This window comes from Heloderma suspectum, chromosome 5 (genome assembly GCF_057233095.1).
Source record: "Heloderma suspectum isolate Gila_16-S chromosome 5, 16-S_ref, whole genome shotgun sequence".
NCBI classification, from domain to species: domain Eukaryota; kingdom Metazoa; phylum Chordata; class Lepidosauria; order Squamata; family Helodermatidae; genus Heloderma; species Heloderma suspectum.
In genome coordinates this window covers 74,428,044-74,449,934 of record NC_139462.1, presented here as the reverse complement: position 1 = coordinate 74,449,934, position 21,891 = coordinate 74,428,044, and the positions used below count along the sequence as shown (strand labels likewise).

The 21,891-nt window shown below is 40.5% G+C and overlaps 1 protein-coding gene across 2 annotated transcripts in view; it reads right to left on the bottom strand.

The window, feature by feature from the left end:
* The window catches only part of TLL1 (tolloid like 1), a 162,412-nt gene that overhangs the window by 66,718 nt on the left and 73,803 nt on the right, over positions 1-21,891 (bottom strand). For both annotated transcript variants that reach the window (XM_084860287.1, XM_084860286.1), the window contains exons 2-5: positions 19,833-19,943; positions 11,503-11,583; positions 10,192-10,344; positions 1,819-1,936 (exon numbers count right to left, since the gene is read on the bottom strand). In XM_084860287.1, coding sequence (XP_084716413.1) covers positions 1,819-1,936; positions 10,192-10,344; positions 11,503-11,583; positions 19,833-19,943 — 463 coding nt within the window. The remainder of the gene's footprint in view (positions 1-1,818; positions 1,937-10,191; positions 10,345-11,502; positions 11,584-19,832; positions 19,944-21,891) is intronic.

Below are 21,891 nucleotides of genomic sequence, written 5' to 3'. Positions count from 1 at the left end.
TAGTTATTTCATTAATGACAGCTTGCCTTTCACTCAAAAATTGGAAGAAAATGTTCTTCTACAGCACGCCAAATATTTACTGTTAATATTGTGCAAACATTTCTTTACTATTACCCTATATTTTGAAATTCAGAAATAACTTTTCTACTATTTATAATGAAAACATCTTAAGATTATCTATGAAATATACAGACTTTGCTGTCAAAAGTGATGTCTAATTACTTTCAGTGATCATTATGGATGGCTAAGACCACTGTTGAAATCTTTGCCATGATTGCAACTTCTAGACTACTCAAAAGAATTCCCACTTGCCACTGAGGGGGCTCAAAGACCACACTACAACTTGTGTTCTACTGAGCAAGGGGCCTCGATATAAAGAACTATGAGATTAGTTCCATGTGTCCAAGAGGTTTCTCAAATAGCTAGCACCTTGTATTACATGGCAAATAAACTGTGGAGACTAGAACAGCAATTGTAACATGGTGCAGGTTTTCCCATTCAAAGTGGGAAAAGCCAAAAATCTCACCAGGCATGTACAGAACACTGGGTTTCAGGATCTTCTGATTGTGGCCAGGAGCAATATATCCAATGCACATGTACTGTGCTGTACAATGTAGGGTGGTTGCACTAACAACTGTGAGTGCCATTGTCATAAGTTAGCCTTGCCACAAATGCACGCTACAATGCAAGATGTCATCACGCATTAATCCTTTTACTGCCAGCAATATCTGCTGTAAATATACATGGCATGTGCAATGCAACTGCAGAGGAAAGAGTTCATGGTGCTAGTTTTGTCAAGGTTTAAAAAGTTGTTACAAAAATGTATAATAGAGCTAAGTATACACCACAAGGGGGCTTGAGAGTTTCACTTTCAATAGAATTTACTCCCAGACATATGCTTATAATAGTGATAAATGTGCTTTGGCCCCACTAACTGATTTCTCCCAATAAAGATATATCTTTAATTACTGAAGGTTGAAAGACAGAAGAGGGAATTACATGTAGCAATGAATACTATTCAGAGATTTGTGGGTATACCAATTAGGTATACAAAACCCCAAGCCAACATATGTGTCTTCATTCCTTTCAAGTAGTTAGGCAACTTCTTACGTATAATAACATGCATGTGCAGAAGTGTTCCCAGTGTTGCAATGAATGGTAAAGTCCTTATATACATGGAAGCTCCTTGTACACTTCTGAGCTTTTGCACACTTGGAGAACCTCAGTAACGGGGCTTAACTCTACATTGTATCTTCTTTAGTAGATCCTGGACATCTCAAAACACAACTATATTTTTTCTAGTTTGAGAAACATAATAACATTCGTTCCATTGCGTACTATGCACATTTGCAAAATAGGTGATGTTGCAAATTAATATTCAATACAAAAAATAATTCTAAAGAACTTTAGAATTTAAAATATACATATACATGCACATACATTTTGTTTTGGAGAAGCTTGGCTTCCCCCAGAAGCATGTGGGTCATTTCACTTGCTTGAGTCATTGGGAGCTATTTGCTCTACAGGTACTTTTCCGCAATTCACCCTCTCAACTGGCAGTGGCACACTGTAATCTAGATAGAATGAGTAGACCTGTGTGCCTTGCAGCCAGGGGCTGGAGTTGATGGCCCTTTGATCCCTTCCAATTCTGTGCTTCTATGCATACTACCTAAACACATAAAGCATACATACGCCACAATTGTTATGCATGTGACACTGAGATAACATTAAATGTGAACGTTTCACTAGCACCACTCCTTAGATCTCCAGGGCAACATTCTCAATCACTTATGATCAATAACTTTTATACCAACTTACCCACAAGGCCTGTATGTAAACACAATGTAACTTTCTTCATCACTTCGCTCAATGAATGTAACGCAGGTATATTTTTCCCAGTGCCGCATTGCCTGCTTGAACATTGCTCGCTGGCTGCCTGGAATCAACATTTGAAATTAAATACACAAATTATTTAAGTACCCTGTTTCACCATTAACTTTAACAGCATTAAGGTTAATTTGATTATTTTGAAACACATTAAACAATTAATGTTTCAAATGCTACCAAACACTGAATGCAGGTTTGGCAACAACAACAACAAAAGCAAGGAAAGAATTGTCCAGCAATTAGTATAAATCTTACAAAGCAAGGATCACATTTTCAAAATGTACCCCCTACACATACAAACACATACAAATCACATAAGGTGAACATATTTCATTACCTATGTTCAGAAAGAAATGTGTGAGATATCAGATCTACACTTCACACAGTCTGAGAGCCACCAGGCTAAACACACAGCCCATCAGCCACATCTCACAGCCAAATATCTGTCAACACAACCTCTTTTTACAATCAAGGCAAGTAGCAGAATAATATTATTGAATCCCTGGTGTACTATTATACCTGGATTGGTTTGGCTTAGGGAGTAATAATTAGTGAAGGTATGCTGCATACTGAGAATACATGCAAATCATTTTTTTATTGCTGTATCGGGACCTCATTATTGGTCCATTAGGTGCTACTGATCTGAAAACAGTCTACCATAATGTCATCTTCACTGTGTATGCAAGAGATGAAAGAGTATCTTGCTGCAAGTGCCAGACCAATATGAAAATGAGGGCAATATGAAATATACTCACAGCATTGGATTAGGAGATGGGCAGCAGAATGAAACAAAGGCATGTCGCTTTTGAATATAGCAATGTTACTGATTTATTAACCCTGTCCTTCAGGGAGGGCTGTGTGTGCGTGAGTTCACATTTCTAACACTGCTCCAGAAATGCACAAGCATTCCAAAAACAGAAATAGTCAGACTGTAACGTCAAAAAGTGCAGATTCACATAACATTTCATGGTGATTTATGAGAAAAATAGCTGACACAGCACAAGCTACAATAGAATTTGACTGTATTTTTTAAGCACATTGTACACACAGACCTGACTGTTGCTTTGGCATAAAACATTAGTTACTGGGTATAAACAAATGCTGTTAAATAAATAAATAAATAAATAAATAAATAAGGTGGCCCAATCCAACCTTACTGAACCATCAGTCACCAAATGTTATTGGACTGCAACTTCCACCATCCACAGCCACTATGGCCAATAGTTGGGATGATGGGAGTTGTAGTCCAACAACATCTGTGGACCTAAGGTTGGGAAAGGTCATTACACTACATCAACAGAAAAGATAGTGGGCTATGGAAACAGCTAGCACCCACAATCCTCTGATCTGTACAAGTTTGCCAAGCAGATCTCCACAAATTCAAATCTTCTCCCATGCCAGTATAAATGTTTATACATATTCCAGAAGCTAATGGACAGGACAAGGAATGGGAAAGAACCACATGTATCTGGGCCTTTTATTTTTTGGTACCAATTAGCAACACAAGGGACTTTGTCTTCTTTACCTATGTATTTTTATTTTTTTTATTTTTTTTGCCATTCTGCATACAAGGGTTTTGCATACAAGGGTTCTGGAGGAAGAGCTGTGCAAATTATATCTCTCTTGTTTTAAAATTTAGCTTCCATTCCTTACATTATCACTTCTAATAAAAACCTCTGACCAAGACAGGCTAGCTTTTTTATTGGGAAGGGGAGGTGGCTAAGTATAAGTATAATCAGGTATACTTATGATTCAGCACACTTTTTGCAGTACATTTACATTTTTCTCTCCCACCAGCCCTACCACCACCACCATCAGATGCTTCACAGCACAGAGACCAAGGGCTGCTTCTTACAAAATAGATTCATAAGTACTGACCTACCTAGGGGGCATATCTATTTGGAAGCAACCTTCTGTGTGAAAATCCTTTACTGAATAAGGACCCAAGCATGATTTTTTAATGTTATAATTTATTATATTTACTTTAAAAGATATTACACTGTTCTCTTAAGACTTTCTTTTGGCCAATTATGTACAATGTCCAATGAAGTTATTTCAGTAGAAAGGACGCATCCCAGTGTCAGTGGGATGAAATTGCAAAATATTAGCTCAAGCTAAAATGTTTATGTAGTTAACTTGACCTGAATCTCAAGACATTATGATAAAGGTAAAGGTGTGATAGTTTGCTAATTGGCACTACTCTTTAGTGGTACTGATTCACTGCTACTCGCACTACTGTGCAAGTTTAGCAACAGGATGAGGAAGCCAGGATGGTGAACTGTCCACTCCTTACTCCATACTTACATTAAGTAGCTGTAAATAAATAACTATAAATAATTTCCCAACCTTCTCATAGTAAACAACTAAGTCTTCCAGGGAAACCCCCCCCACACACACACACAAAAAGTTATGAAGGTAGAAAGCCAGCATTAGGGAGGGGGCTATCCAGTGTATTGCATTGAATGCCACATGTACGACTATCTACCTGCTGGACGGAAGTCGTGGGTGAGTGCTCAGTGTAATGAGCTCCTGGCTCTCAGGTAACAAGTGCGTTCCCTTGAGGCCAAGGTTGCTGACTTGGAGAAGCTAAGCGAGGCAGAGAGGTTGGTGGATGAAACCTTCAAGGATCCATTAGTTGTGTCCCACTCCCAGGGTGACAGCTCCTCTGCTGTCATAGAGAATGCAGGTCTCAGGGAAGGAAGGTGTCATTCTGAGGAAGAGGGAAATGATCCCTTAGAAGGGACCCATTCCTTGAAAGATGAACAAATATCCTCTTGCACTGAGGATGTGCCTCCGGGGGGAGGGGGCTTGTGGTAGTGGGAGATTCAATCATTAGACTCATAGACAGCTGGGTTGTGATGGAAGTGTAGACTGCATGGTGAACTGTGTGCCTGGTGCGAAGGTTGCGGATATCACGCACCATCTAGATAGCCTAGTAGATAGTGCTGGGGTGGAGTCAGTGGTCATGGTCCATGTTGGTACCAATAATGTGGGGAAATGTAATCATGAGGTCCTGAAAGCCAAATTTAGGTTGCTAGGTAGGAGGTTGAAATCCAGGACCACCAAGATGGCTTTCTTGGAAATGCTACCTGTTCCACATGCAGGGCCAGCTAAACAGGCGAAGCTGAGGAGTCTCAATGCGTGGATGAGACAGTGGTGCCAGGATGAGGGGTTCAGATTTGTTAGGCACTGGGGAATGTTTTGGGCCTGTACAAGAAGGACGGGTTCCAACTGAACCAAAATGGAACCAGATTGCTGGCGCTAAACATATAAAGGGTGACAGAGCCATTTTTAAACTAAACCCTGGGGGAAAGCCGACAGAAGCCAACAGGAGCTGGGAAGCATCCGGTTCAGGTTACATAATCCCAAAGGGATGAAGATGAAATGTTTTTGATTGCCCAAATGTAGAAGGGGAGGAAATAGGCCAGAAACACATGGTGAAACATAACAGACAATCAAAGGAGCCAACGTCCCATAGCAAAAGATGCACATGCCAGAGGTATCTGGGGAAGGATACCATGTATAGGTGTTTCTATGCAAATGCTAGAAGCCTCCATGCCAAAATGGGAGAGTTGAAGTGCTTGATTTTAAAGAAAAACCTGGATATAGTGGGCATTACAGAAACCTGGTGGAGCGGAGAGAACAAGGGGGTTCCAGTCATCTCTGGATATAAACTCTATAGGAAAGACAGGGAAGGGCGTACTGGGGGAGGTGTTGCCCTGTACATCAAAGAGAGCATAGTGTCAATCAGACTAGAACACCTAAAAGGGATAGGCTGTTCCACAGAAGCACTGTGGGTGACAATTCCAGATTCCAAATCTAATTTAGTTCTAAGAACATGCTATCATCCCCCATGCTCAGAGTGACCTTGAGATGGAAAACGAAATCAGGGAGGCCTCCAAACAAAGAAGTGTTGTAATAATGGATGACTTCAGTTACCCCCACATTGATTGGATAAATGCATATTCCAACCACGAGAACAAGGTTAAATTTCTAGGTGCCCTAAATGATTGTGCCCTAGAACAGTTGGTCATGGAACTGACCATGGATTTAATCCTATGTGGTGTTGCACAGGACCTAGTATGAGATGTAAATGTTGTTGAACCAATTGGAAACAGTGATCACAGTGCTATCAGATGGCCCCAACCACTGAGGCCAAAGAAGCTGAGGTTGATCGGGTCTATGAAGACCTACAACACCTTCTAGAACTAACACCAAAAAAAGATGTCCTCTTCATCATAGGGGATTGGAATGCTAAAGTAGGAAGTCAAGAAATAACAGGAAAGCATGGCCTTGGTGTACAAAATGAAGCAGGACAAAGGCTAATAGAGTTTTGCCAAGAGAACACGCTGATCATAGCAAACACTCTTTTCCAACAGCACAAGAGGCGACTCTACATATGGACATCACCAGATGGTCAATATCGAAATCAGATTGATTATGTACTTTGCAGCTAAAGATGGAGAAGCTCTATACAGTCAGTAAAAACAAGACTGGAGCTGACTGTGGCTCAGATCTTGAGCTTCTTGTTGCAAAATTTCAGCTTAAATTGAAGAACGTAGGGAAAACCACTAAAACATTCAGGGAATCATATCCCTGATGAATATACAGTGGAGGTGAGGAATAGATTTCAGGGATTAGACCTGATAGACAGAGTGCCTGAGGAACTATGGACGGAGGCCCGTAAAATTGTTCTGGAGGCAGCAACTCAATCCATCCCAAAGAAGAAAAAATTTTCTTTGAAAATTTCAAAGAAAAAGAAATGCAAGAAAGCCAAGTGGCTGTCTGATGAGGCTTTACAAGTAGCTGAGGAAAGAAGGGAAGCGAAAAGCAAAGGAGAAAGGGGAAGATATATCCAACTGAATGCAGAGTTCCAGAGAATAGCAAGGATAGACAAGAAGGCCTTCTTAAATGAACAATGCAAAGAAATCGAGGAAAACAATAGAATGGGAAAGACTAGAGATCTCTTCAAGAAAATCGGAGATCTCAAGGGAACGTTTTGTGCAAAGACGGGCATGATAAAGGACAAAGAAGGCAGGGACCTAACAGAAGCAGATGAGATTAAGAAGAGGTGGAAAGAATACACAGAAGAACTATACAGGAAAAATCTTAATGTCCCTGATAGCCATGATAGAGCGGTCACTGAACTTGAGCTGGACATCCTCGAGAGTGAAGTCAAGTGGGCCTTAGGAAGCATTACTAACAACAAAGCTAGCGGAGATGACAGTATTCCAGCTGAGCTATTTAAAATCCTAAAAGATGATGCTGTTAAAGTGCTGCACTCAATATGCCAACACATATGGAACACTCAACAGTGGCCACAAGATTGGAAAAGGTCAGTTTACATCCCAATTCCAAAGAAGGGCAACGCCAAAGAGCGTTCAAACTACCGTACAATTGCGCTCATTTCACATGCCAGCAAGGTGATGCTCAAAATCCTACAAGCTAGGCTTCAGCAGTATGTGAATCAAGAACTACCAGAAGTACAAGCTGGGTTACGAAGAGGCAGAGGAACTAGAGATCAAATCACCAACATTCGCTGGATCATGGAGAAAGCAAGAGAATTCCAGAAAAACGTCTATTTCTGCTTCATTGAGTACGCTAAAGCCTTTGATTGTGTGGATCACAACAAACTGTGGCAAATTCTGAAAGAGATGGGAGTACCAGACCACCTTACCTGTCTCGTGAGAAACCTGTACGAGGGTCAAGAAGCAACAGTAAGAACCAGACATGGAACAACCAAGTGGTTCAAAATTGGGAAAGGAGTACGACAAGGCTGCATATTGTCGCCTGCTTATTTAACTTATACGCAGAGTACATCATGAGAAACGCCGGGTTGGATGAATCACAGGTCAGAATTAAGATTGCCGGGAGAATTATCAACAACCTCAGATACGCAGACGATACCACCCTAATGGCAGAAAGTGAAGAGGATCTAAAAAGCCTCTTGTTGAGGGTGAAATTGGAGAGTGCAAAAGCTGGTTTGAAACTCAACATTAAAAAAACTAAGATCATGGCATCTGGCCCCATCACTTCCTGGCATATAGAAGGGAAAGAAATGGAAGCAGTGACAGATTTTATTTTCTTGGGCTCTAAGATCACCGCAGACGGTGACTGTAGCCATGAAATTAAAAGATGCTTGCTCCTTGGGAGGAAAGCTATGGCAAACCTAGACAGCATAGTAAGAAGCAGAGACATCACCTTGCCGACAAAGGTCCATCTAATCAAAGCTATGGTTTTCCCAGTAGCAACATATGGCTGTGAGAGCTGGGCTATAAGGAAGGCTGAGCGCCGAAGAATTGATGCTTTCGAACTGTGGTGCTGGAGAAGACTGTTACGAGTCCCCTGGACTGCAAGGAGGTCAGATCAGTCCATCCTAAAGGAAATCAACCCTGAGTGCTCATTGGATGGACAGATACTGAAGCTGAGGCTCAAATATTTTGGCCACCTAATGCGAAGAGAAAACTCCCTGGAAAAGACCCTGATGCTGGGAAAGATTGAAGGCAAAAGGAGAAGGGGACAGCAGAGGATGAGATGGCTAGATAGTATCACCAATGCAATGAATATGAACTTGAGCACACTCCAGGAGAGAGTGGAGAACGGAAAGGCCTGGTGTGCTATGGTCCATGGGGTCACGAAGAGTCGGAAACAACTTAATGACTGAACAACAACAACAAAACATGTAGACAGGGGTGATCTGGTAGACATTGATTATTTGGACTTCGAAAAGGCTTTTGAAAAAGTCCCTCACCAAAGACTCCTGAGCAAACTTAGCAGTCATAAGAGGACAGGTCCTCTTATGGATCAGTAACTGGTTAAAGAACAGAAAGCAGAGAGTAGGAATAAATGGTAAATTCTCCCAATGGAGGGAATTAAATAGTGGGGTCCCACAGGGATCTGTATTAGGACCAGTGCTTTTCAACCTGTTCATAAATGATCTGGAATTAGGAGTGAGCAGTGAAGTGCTCAAGTGGCAGTGAAGTGGGCGGATGACACCAAATTATTTAGGGTGGTTAAAACAAAAAGGGATTGTGAAGAGCTCCAAAAGCATCTCTCCAAAGTGGGAGAATGGGCACCTAAATGGCAAATGCAGTTCAATGTAAGCAAGTGTAAAGTGATGCACGTTATGGCAAAAACTCCCAACTTCAAGCATAGCCTGATGGGATCTGAGCTAGCGGTGACTGACCAAAAAAGAGATCTTGGGGATGTGGTGGACAGCTCAATGAAGAGATCAACCCAGTGTGCAGCCACTGTAAAAAAAGCATACTCCATGTTATGCATAATTAGAAAAGGGATTAAGAATAGAACTGCCAACATCATACTGCCCCTATACAAATTTATGGTGTGGCCACACTTGGAATACTGTGCACAGTTCTGGTCACCATACCTAAGAGAAGATATTGTAGAGCTGGAAAAGGTGCAGAAAAGGGCAACTAAAATGATCAAGGGGCTGGAGCATCTCCCCTATGAGAGAAGATTACACCAACTGGGATTGTTTAGCTTGGAAAAAAGGATGGTAAGGGGAGACATGATAGAGGTGTACAAAACTATGCATGCTGTGGAGAATGGGGATAGGGAGAAATTTTTCTCCCTCTCTCAAAATACAAGAACCCAGGATCATCCTATGAAGCTGATTGGTGGGAGATTCAGGACAGATAAAAGGAAGTACTTCTTCACACAGCACATAGTTAAAACTATGGAATTGGCTACCACAAGAAGTAATGATGTCCACCAGTTTGGATGGCTTTAAAAGGGGGTTAGACAAATTCCTGGAGGAAAAGGCTATCAATGGCTACTAGTCATGATAGCTATGTGCTGTCTCCAGTACCAGAGGCAGTGAGCCTATGTACACCAGTTGCTGGGAAACATGGGTGGGAGGGTACTGTTGCACTCATGCGCTGCTTGTGGGTCCCTGGTCGACAGCTGGTTGGCCACTGTGTGAACAGAGCACTGGACTAGATGGACCCTTGGTCTGATCCAGCATGGCTCTTCTTATGTTCTTACTTTTCATGTAATATTTACTTTTCAGCAGACGAGGAACTTGTTTATGAAACTATCAAGAACCCACAGTAGATAATAAAACACATAAACAGAGCTATCTAGACTCTGGAATATGCAAATATTTTAAGATTTGTTACTGGAAAATAAGTTAAGCATAACTCACAATTCACAAAACCGAAGAAAGCAAGAGAGATAATCCATTTCAAGACATCTAAATCTGATTCATTAAATACACCTTTTCTACTAATTTGAGGGTCAATTCCTTCATGCATCTGATAAAAATGCATCCGTTGTCTCTCTTACCAGTGAAATTTCCTCCTATAACATAGGGAATGACACCTCCTGGCCATATCCTTTCTGTGCGTGATGTAGCTGCTCTGGGAAACCTTTTTCTCTCATAGCTCCCTGAGAATGTTAGAGCTGATTTTCCCTTAGTTATATTAGTTTGTTCAAAACCTGCAATGATATTTACAATCTCAAATGGAACAAAATACTTAAAATTTCACTAATGGTAATGTTTTCTTCAAAGGTATACAACTTTTTTCTATATATCAAATCCAGCCTTGTAAAGCAATGAACAAATATGATACTAAGAAATGCTTCAAATGAAATAATTAATCCTACAGGGCTATCTATCATGCAGTCATACCACTCAAGTATTAATTGTCTTGTCTCCTTATTGGCCCCTGCTTGAAAAAGCCCCATATACAGCCATGTAAACTAGATTCAAGCCCTGGCACAGTGGAACGGACTGTCTCTTTGCAGTGGCATTCAGTCCTGTTGCTGATCCTATGAGATTCTATCTCAGTGAGATAATTCTTAGGATATGGTTGCATATCTGGATATTTACAGTGGAAACAAAAACCACTTAAACACAAAATAAGGCAAGTTAAATTATGGCCAGAACTACATGGTATTACACAGTCAAATTGCATTTCTAAACCCAGAGTGCCACTTCTCCACTGAAAAGTGGTATTAGAAGGGGGCAATTTGCAAGGAAGATGCAATAGGAAAGAACAGGGCCACTTTACTCTTTTTTGGCACATACCCATTTCCCCTGCAATTCCTTCCCCCATTGATTTTCCCATTAATTGGGGTTGCACATTTATATGAATAACTCTTAATAACATTCTAGTGATCATCTCATCAAAATATATTATTTCCTGATTAATGAATAGTAAGTAACATTGTGATGGATGCCAAGTAAAGCTGTAGTGGTAACTTTGTTTTGCTTCCGTATTTACTTTTCTGAGCTTAAATATAAAATGAGATCTGTCAAACTGTACTTGGGAAAAGACCTCTTTACTTTTAATAGTTTGTCCATTACTGTTATAAATTAGGCTTAGGGGCTCTGCACAGCCAATGCACACAATGAGCTCCCTAACCCAGGACAGCTTCTCCACTGACCTTAACAGAGGAATCCAATCGGCATACACTCCTTTGCACTTGTAGACTGTGCTCCTCCACTGAACTGAATGAAGCTGACACATTTAAGAGATCTTTGTGCAAAATGAAGTATCCGCACACTTGGATTAGGATAGGGACAGGCTTCCCAGTACTTCCATTACTGGGACTGAAAAATTAGGATGTCTACCCACTGAAATAGTATAATACCTGAGCCAAATCTTCTTATCCTGTCTAGAAGTTGATAGAGGGCATCACTTTTTTTTGACACTCCATGCTCTCCAAAGCCACCTTTTAAAAGAAGAAAATTAAGTGAGAAACTGCATACATACATTTAGCAAATGTGTTCACTGAAAAATGAAGTGGGGAGGAGAATTTTCTGAATGTCAGCAGTTGCTGACAAAAATGTATCTTTAACAGAGCTTAAGATCCTTTTGATAATTTTCTAACATTCAAATTCTTTTACGTTCTGAGAATGAAACAAAAACACATTTCTTGTCATAAGGTTTTTTAGCATGCATTCCATATGCATTCCATGCTGCTGGCCAGAGTAACTTTGGTATCCCAACAATTCACAACAACTACATCGTCTAATTACTATTTGAAGGGTGCCCCTCCTCCTCATGACAGTCTTAGTACTATGAATGGCAAGCTAAGCCCTTCTTTCAGAGAAATGCAATTTTAGAAGAATAAATACAAGCATCCAGAAACATCAAAAAACAAAACTGATAAAACATAGGATTAAAAATTCAAGACAGTTTATTTCACTGTGATATATTTGAATCTATTATGTATAAGTGGATTTCAATAACTCAGTAAGTCGTATAACGATGCCGACTTATCAGATACTTGAGTAACTCTAGTACCAATAGCTGAAGAGTTGATGGACAGAGTCTCAGAAGCTAATTACAAGGACAGCTGGACCTTTTATCTTAGTATTCACTTTGCAGGTAAAAAGCAGATCACATACAGATTATATAATATTTACATTTGTTATTTGATTTCTTTTGACACAGAACTGTGTCTGCACAGTTGATTTGATGAAAGCATAACAAAAGTATTAAATTGTGTAGTTAATAACAAAACTATTTAAAGAGCCCTTGGTGACTTTACAAAACACTGTAGCTAATACTTGTAAAAAAAATACAATGAACTAGCATTAAGCCACTGTTCATGAAACCTATTACAGGAGGAGTATAACAGGCTATATAAGGCTTACAGCATAACCCAGTGCATGTTTATTCAAAAGTAAGGTCCACTGAGTTCAACAGTATTTGCTCCCAAGTAAGCATGCATAGGATTGTTGTCTTGAAAGAGGTACAGTGAAAAACAGGTTACCCATTTCAGAAATCCTCCAAATTCTTTTGACATATAGTCTTCATGTAAGCTTCCTAAATGACAGTGTTTAAAGGCTTATTACCAAGTGGACAGTGCCATATAAGGCAAGTATGTTGCATGATTGCTCAGTAATCTGCCTAATTATTTGCATTACACTATCACATAGTCACAGAAACCCTTGAGAAAAATTTCTCAAATTTTTGCTTAGATTTTAAGAGAATGAGGCAATACTTTAAGACATTCCTTCTCTATGAGCTATTTCGTAAGTATCAGTGTGTGCTACACAGCACACAACCATTGACTGCAATCATTTTTCAGGGTAGGGTTTAATTTATGAAACACACACATAGTGAAAGTAACTGAAGAATTACATGGAAGAGATGGACAGTAGTATTCTTCCAATGTCTTCCATGGAAAGTTTGCATATTTTAAAAATTTACTGCATAAAATGATTACCTGTTTCATAGCGGTGTTTTTATAAAGCCCTAAATATCTTGCCACAATTCACTGGGAAGTTCCTTTATATGAGACTCTTTGTGTCAGGAATCCCTTTTGCCCCCACTGAGCTTCAAACGCCAAATCAAACACACACAAGAGGCTTCAATCTACAGCTTTTAATTCCATTACCACAAAGGGTCATACAGATGCAAATTCTCAGTGACTCTCAGTCTGCTCTGAAATGCCTTCAGGGGGTTCAAAAGGTAGCTATGAAAGTTGCCCACCATTTGAAAGAAAGGCAGGCTCACTAGCCTAACTTAAGGGGTCGGGGGAGGTCTCTCTCTCTCTCATGAGGCTTCTAATGCTGTTCACGCAGGGCCAATCGGGTAGACCTTCTGAGTTCCGCCCCGGCCTTCTCCCTCTTGGCTCTGCATCTGTGCCTTGTATCTATTAATTCAGACTTGCCAAACACCGCCTCTCCCTGGTCGCTGTCTCTCACAGGAGGGGGTGAAGAGGGACCTTCCTCCAGCTGGACCTTTGAAACCTGAGGAGCCTGCCTATCCATGTCTAGACTAGCCTGGGAACATACCTCCCCCATGTTTGGCAGCTCTTCTTCAGAATCTGAACTACTCTCTCACTCTCTGTGCTCAGAAGCACTCCTGATACTTTGCTGTGTTTTTGAGTAGCTCCCCTTCATTCTGATGATACTTCAGGAGGAGAAGGTAATATTTAAGGTAATATTTAATTAATATAACAATCCTATACATGTCTACTCAGAAGTAAGTCATTCGGTTGGATTCAGGATCAGTCTTCCACTGACAGAAGGGCTCCACTCACGGAAGGTGCCTCTGCTTGGTTTTGGGGGATCTCCCCTTCCCCATGTACCATTGCTCACCCCATTCAACAGGCTCCTCTGCCTCTCTGTGTAGAACTTTCAGAGGACTGGAGGGACTGCTGTGGGAAGGTGGGGACAGTGAATTCCACTTCCGCAAGCCCAGTTGCATGAACCTTAAATCTGGATCCAACCCATTCACTTCACTGGGGTTTACTCTCAGATATGATTGCAGCCTATAGAATGTTAGATTAATGTACAAATGAGCTGTATTGTTTTGTTTTAAAAAATTATTATATTTTTTATTTTAAAAATTAAAACAATTAATACCTTGATTCTTAACATTTGCCCAATATATCTGTCTACAACACCACTGTAATATACCTAAAGAAACTAGAATTTCTTGCCTAAGAAGTATATTCTGCTTTTTCAGGATGTGACCACACATGTTTCCCATGCAAGACATGAAGAAAGTTAATCTGAGAGATGCTGCATATTGTAAAAGATGACAGGATAATTACAACACAGATTTTCAGATGTCTGTGAATCAAAAGCAAAAATGCAAGCTAAACAAATCAATCAATTATATTCAAGTTTCAAGAGAGGTTATTTGCCTTGCTGTATATATCTGTCAGCAAAAACAGACTCTGAAACAGTTCAAAGCTATTTAAAACTATTTGTTGTGGAGTGGGTGGGGGAAATAACTGAGTCTCTTAACATTTTAAATCCAGATCTTTAAAAAGATCAAAGCTGCTACTATGTAAAACGATTTTAAGAAAAGATAAGCAAAAAATAAAGTATTTAAATAGTCTATTCATTACTTGTTTTAATTAACAAAGAAGGCAAATTTCAAACACCAGGATACAATGGCTGTCATTCAAAGTCAGGCATATGGACAAGGAAGAGTTTGTGAAAGGTAGGGAAAAGATCTCTGAGAGGTAGGGTTGCCAAGTTTTGAACTGGCTAGTGTAGCTGTGCTTAACAGCAGGTTGGTGTACAGATATTATTAAGTGATAACACCATGTTTAGCATAATTAGAAAAGGAACTGTGAATAAAACTGCCAATATCATACTGCCCCTATACAAAACTATGGTGTGGCCACATTTGGAATACTGTGCCCAGTTCTGGTCACCATACCTACAAAAAGATATTGTAGCACTGGAAAAAAATGCAGGAAAAGGCAACTAAAATGATCAAGGAGCTGGAGCATCTCCCCTATGAAGGAAGGTTACAACAGCTGGAATTGTTTAGCCTGGAAAACAGGAGGACAAGGGGAGACATGATAGCGGTCTACAAAATTATGCATGGTATGGAGAATGTGGATAAGGAAACATTATTTTCCCTCCCTCAAAATACAAGAACCTGGGGTCATCCTATGAAGCTGATTGGTGGAGATTCAGGAAAGATAAAAGGAAGGACCTCTCCGCACCATGCATAGTAAACTATGGAATTCGCTACCACAGGATGTAGTGATGGCCAATTTGGATGGCTTTAAATGGGGGTTGGACAAATTCCTGGAGGAAAAGGCTATCAATGGCTATTAGTCCTGATGGCTATGTGCCACCTCCAGTATCAGAGGCAGTCAACCTATGTACACCAGTTGCTGGGGAACATGGGTGGGAGGGTGCAGTTGCGCTCATGCCCTGCTTGAGCATTCCCAGCCAACAGCTGGTTAGCCACCATGTGAACAGAATGCTGGACTAGAAAGACCCTTGGTCTGATCCAGCATGGCTCTTCTTATGTTCTTATGTTCCCATACTGTGAATACTTTATCTGCTGATCTCTGAAGGACAAGGTTGTTAGAGACAAAAACCTGGTCAGGCCATTTCATCATGGTCAGCTGGCAACCCTAGTGGGAAGGGCAAGATATGTAATGCATTTTCTCCAGCAGCATCTCCCAGATGCTGTCACAACTCAGGCGGAGTTATGAATTTTCTAGCCACTGGTCTATTCTGCTATTACTATCATAGGCTAGGTAGAGTCATGTCAAGAAACGTATGGGGCTACCCAAACAAGACTATAAGATTCATGTGGTCACAGTAATGGTGACACAAAGCAACCCTCCATGATCTTGAACTGTCTTTCCCACCCCTCCCAAATAAGACAGCACTTGCATGATATATTTAGATTTCAAAAAAACACAGCAGCTGTTGGTTTACTAAGTGGGGGAAGTAAAAGGGCTACATATATTTTCTTTAAATTATACTCCACCTACAATGATCTACATGCATTTTCACAAATTAGTGATTTTAATTGGTTGCACACTGTATATAGGTTTCATTTCAGTAAACTGGGGATTTAATTATGCAAGTTCTGAAGAATTTGTCTTCAGGCATTATCATTTTTTGCTATTAAAAGTTTGTTCCTTTTTCATTTAACTGATGGAACAAATCAATCAATTTATGAATTGTACAAAAACTTCATTAGACCTGAAAGCCAATAGTGTGTTTTGTTGTATTGCCCCCTAGGTAGCAAGAGGAACTGTAGCTGAAAATGTTCCCTCTGGAAGCAAGTAGTTTGTTTGGCAAAGATAGGCAATGGATGCACTGGGGTTCTGCACTAGACCTCCAGTCCATGTTTTATAGGCTGCCAACCCAGCCATGATGTTAAGGAAAATGCTTCCAACAAGTGAGGTAGGCAACCTGCCATCATTATCACAATGTTTTGGATTTGTATGTAACTGCAATGGTTTAAAGGGGGGGGGGGCCTGAAAGAGAGAGAGAATTGCATTTTTTTTTCCAGGGCTGGGGCAAATTTCAGGAATGCAAGGTAAACTTACCTTTAGTGGCAAAACTGTTCTTGGTGTCTGACATTCCCTCACCCCAAGGCATTCTGGGGTGTGTATTTCCAAGGCATTCAGGTGGGAAATGGTGGCCTCACTTTTTTGTGGTGACAGTCTTTTACTGCCAAATACTCTTGAACAATGCTCTGGGACATTCTGTGGTGGGGCAGGGAATGAGGAACAGCAGCTGCTAACTGGTGGTCACTGAAAGACTCTCCACTGTGACCAAGAGGGAGTCACACACACACACACACACACACACACACAGAGAGAGAGAGAGAGAGAGAGAGAGAGAGAGAAGAGCACTCACCAAACACCACTTACCACTTTTTATCAAGTTCTCAATCTGTCAGACACCCTATTATCTAAGGAGAACTCTGAGAATACTGATGAGGGGGAGACTGGGGGCAGGAACTAGCTCTAGAAAGAGTACCAAAAAGCATCACCCCACAAGAGACTCCAATGGGTGAAGATCTCAAAGAGCCAGCAAAGCTGCATCCTGCACAATCCAACAAGATAGCCCTGCCTTACTCCTCTGACTACAAAGACTCTTGGCCTCTACAGGAGCAGCAGGAGGCTCCCTAGCTCTGCTGGAGACAGCACCTAAGGAAAAAGGTGCAGACCCTTTAAGCAACATCCATTCTTCAGAGGCAGCAGAGCAAGGAATACGAAACCTGACAGCAAGACCTCAGTGTGGTTCCAAATCCTGCTTGGAGCAACATCATGCTTTCTATTTGGCCTGAATATACTGTGCTCCAAGTGAGCTGTCCGTGGTCCTGTGGTCCTGCTCTCCTGCCAAGCTTCACCAGGTCTCAGCCTAGAACAAGACCCCACCCCAAAATTCACCTTCTAGTTTTGCTCCCCCCCCCCTTTTTATTTTTATTTTTTTGGCTTTCCACCCAAATTAGAGCCAAAATTTTGAAAATTTGAAGTTTTGGCTCAGAGTTAGTTATAACTGGAGTAAGAAGAATGGAACCTCAGCAATGATCATTTTCCTTCTGTGCTTCTACCTATGATGCACACTATAATTAGCACAGTGGATGCTTGATGTTTCCTTCCCCTTATAGCGCTTTGCAGATTAGGATAGTTTTTATCACGAGTAAATGCTAAAATACAAGAACATGTTGACAAAAGACATCAGGAACAAGTAACCTTTGTTGTTCTGCTACATCTTGGACTGAAGACAAGCAATACATGTCACTGAAGTTCATACTCCAAACCAGGGAATTACAAATTTCAGTGACATCTCTGCATCTCAAATAAATCTTCAGCAAAACTAGTAGATGATCAAGGAAACAGATCCATATGCATAAGTTATTGACTAGTGTTAAAAGGGTTATTAGGGTGATTCAAATTTGAATGCTGCACCCAACGCCTATGTAACCAAAGCAGAGTTGTAGGGAGAATATTATAAGAACCTCCACTCTCCCACCAATACTGCCATTGCAATCTCTGCTCCACCAGCCAAGTCTGATGAAAAATGCAGACAAAAGCAAGGAATTACATAGCACTTCTCCTCTCCCTGATCATCAGGTATGGGTTTGGCTTGAAACAGAAATGATTTCTGTTTCATACACACCTCACATACCTTGTTGGTAGGGCATGGTAAAGTGCAATGAGGATATGAATTCCATTCAAGCTGCTCCCTGCTCACTTCTGCATAGATCTGGGGATAATCTCTGCTACAGTCAAAATTCACTAATTTTTGTAGGGTGCCCTACAGTTTCTCCACCATTGCACTGTACTTCCCAGGCATGCTAATGTAAACTGGCTATTTATACAGCTGCTACCATGCGTTAACAAATAATTCCCAGCATTTCTTCCCATGGAAAGCCTAACAAGTTTCAGTCATATTTTCCCTGGTCCTTATATGTATAAACCTGGTTGACAAGGTCAGTTTTTACCCATTCAGTGCATCCTAAGAGTACCCAGATGGAAATGTCTTGTATGAACTGGACTCTTGATGTGTATAGCCAATACTTCTTCAGTGCAGCAATTCCCATGATTGTAGCTGGAAAACGTGCCATCATAATTACAGAAATCACCACCACGATATTATCCACATAAATGTATCCCTAGAGACACTTAGGGAGCCCTGGATGGACACAGATTTAACCATGTGAACTGACCCATAGTGAGATAAAAGTTTAGCAATTTAGATCATGATTTGATGTACGCAAGAGTTAATTGAAGCCAGTTACTCTGATAAAGTGAATCCACTTGCCCTATTCAGCCTGAACATGTGAGGGCACAAAGAGCCTATGGGGCCAAGACCACGCACTCCCAACCTTTGTGCATTTAGTGAACGTCTGAAGGGAGATCTGGTGTAGGGTTTCCAGTCACAGGGAGGCTTCAGAGCGTGTGGAGATGAACATTCTTAGAACCTCCCTTCAGAGGTAGGGAGTGGAGGGGGTAGGGACATTGGCCCCTACATACTTTGGGCCCTCAAGTATTCATACTGAATGCCTGAATAGGGCTCTTGCTAGGTCAACTGGCATCTTATCAATTTCTGAATGCAATTCAAAATGCTTACAATTTCTTTAAATTCCCAAATAGGGGCAGGATACCTGAAGAATGATTTCTTCCTTCATGACCCTGCCCATACCCTCAGGTCATGGGGAGAGGGTCTTCTCCATTTACTGCCACTCCGCAGTGGCACACAGACTCTGTTAGTCCCTGACCCAGAAGATCCACCTCCTCCACTTCCTCATGGTGTTTCAATGCCAGGTAAAACTATCCCAGGTAAAGACAATTGTATTTCGACAATTTTATGGGGTTGGCTGACTTCTGGACTGTGATTACCCAAACTGTTTTTTCCCTGTCTGGTGGCTTTAGACTATATTTTTATAACTGCTAATTTAGTTATGTTGACTGTAAGACAACTTGAGCACTGCAAGGTGGGACATAAATATTTTAAAATAAATACATAAATGTTTTAGTTGGCATCAATAAAATTATTCCCCAGTATGGGATTTTGGTCTGTAAGAAAACAAATTATTGCAAATGTCCAATGAAGAACACTCATTATACTATGCGTATGTAATAGCGCAATCCTATACTCAAAAAATAAGCCCAAATGAGTTCAATAGCACTTACTCCCAGGTAAATGAATATAGGATTGTAGCATAAATGAATCAAAATCTGCTTACCTGTATTATGTCCATCATTCTCATTTGAATGCTGTGTAAGATCAATTGTCCTCTCAATCTGAAATATTTTTAAGTCTTCATCATCTAAGGCAATATCTCCCCAAAAGACAGCTTTAAATACAAAAAGAGAGCTTAATTTAAATATATTATGAGTAGTATCACACAAGTATTTACTTAGTCTATGACCATAATCCAACACAGAATTAAGGATGCTTCAGCCCATGGAAATCAATGGTCTTATGTGGTTGAACTCTGTTTTGGATTGTATGACCTATACATATGAATCTGAAAAACAATGATATCCACAGTTATTGAAAAGGGCTTTTAAATATTAAATTATACATTTTTCATGATACAGTGTTATTGTAGTTCTATAAGATCATTAATGATGCTTGTTATTAGCCAGTATCTAACAGTGACATTCCACTACTGTAGGTAACATTGTGCTAGCAGAAACTAGGTGTGTGACTATGTGCAAGGGGGGAATCCAACCAAAATTACACTTGTGCAACCACCCCACCAATGGATCTCAGTTTGGCTTGCACAAGCTCTGCTAGCACATCTCAGTTCCACTTGGCACAATAGTGTGTTCCACTAGTACAATACACTTCACTTGTGCAATGCATTTGCTTGCACAAGCTCTGTTTATGCATCTCATTGCTGTTTGCACAAGTTCTGCTTGCCAGTCTCATTACTGCTTGCACGTATTGTTGGCACTTGCACAACCAATAGTTTTCGCAGAGTTGCACAAGCGTGATTTCATTTAGTGGAATGACATCGTTGGATACCGCCTGTTGTGTTGACACTGAATTTTGGTTTTTAATTTTTTTATTATTGTGAGATGCCTCGGGGTGGGAGGGTGCAGTTAGGATTAGAGATTCAAGATATAAATCGCTGATACATGAAATAAATAAAACATTACATAGCTCAATTGCTACGAGGAGGAAAATGTGAAAATCGAATCCATAATCTCAATGCAGTTCATCCCTGATTATTTTACCATTTTCTGCTTATTAAAATACACATAGATTAGCAATTACGGATACACATACATCCAGCAACTAGAAATGTCTTGTCCTCTCTAATCAACAGTGAAGTATTTTTCTTCTTTCAGTGTGTAGGCTTAAATATGTTAAATTCCAAAATATATTCTCAAGACAGATGTAATCTTTTTGACATGTTTTTTAACATGCTGTATTGTTTCAACATAGAGCAGTTTTGCCTTGTTAGCCCATACCAATCTGTCAGTAAAAGAGATGTTTACTCAAGGCATATCACTAAAAGCTGCACTCCAATCACTCTTACTTAAAAGTAAGTCCCATCAAACACAGTGGGACTTAGTTCTGAATAAACATGCACAGAATTGTATTGTAATTGCACTTTAGATGTGGTGCCATCTCCACATACGAATGGAGTGCAAAAGGAGCGGCTTGGAGCTAGCATGTAAAAAAGAACTAGAAATGGGATAGCCCTGTTAGTTCCAGTAAGATAATATAAATAGTTTATCCAGGTTATTTCCAGATCACAAGATCCCCAGCTGAGGAGACAGCAAAGGTTTCCCCCTTCTTCATGGAGAGGTGGCAACAGCTCTGAAGGGATGCCACACTGTGCTTGGCCTGAGCAGAGTCATAACATGCTGCCTCAAACTGAAGAGGTCAGCAGGTTTAAACTCTCAGCCCACATCAATCTACAAGACAGCCTCATCCAGAAATAATGCAGGAGCCTTAACTTACAATTTCCATAATATTTGGAGCACAAGTGAGTTTTTAAACACTTTTAACTGTTCTCCAAAGCCAAAGGATATTTATTCTAGAATGTCTACATTTTCTGAAAAGTAGATGCACTGAATTCCACCTCCTGTAGCTGTAGGAATGGCAATCCTTATGTAATTCCCAAAACACCCAGGTACTTTTTACCCCATATTCTTTCTCACTCCCATATTGTATGACCCTTTGACATCTGAGAACATTCTTCATTTTCCATCAGAAGTTAAAAAGACAGTAGAAAAACTTACTACTCAGAAGATCTCTTTTCCCCAAAGCATTTCCATCCCAGCTAC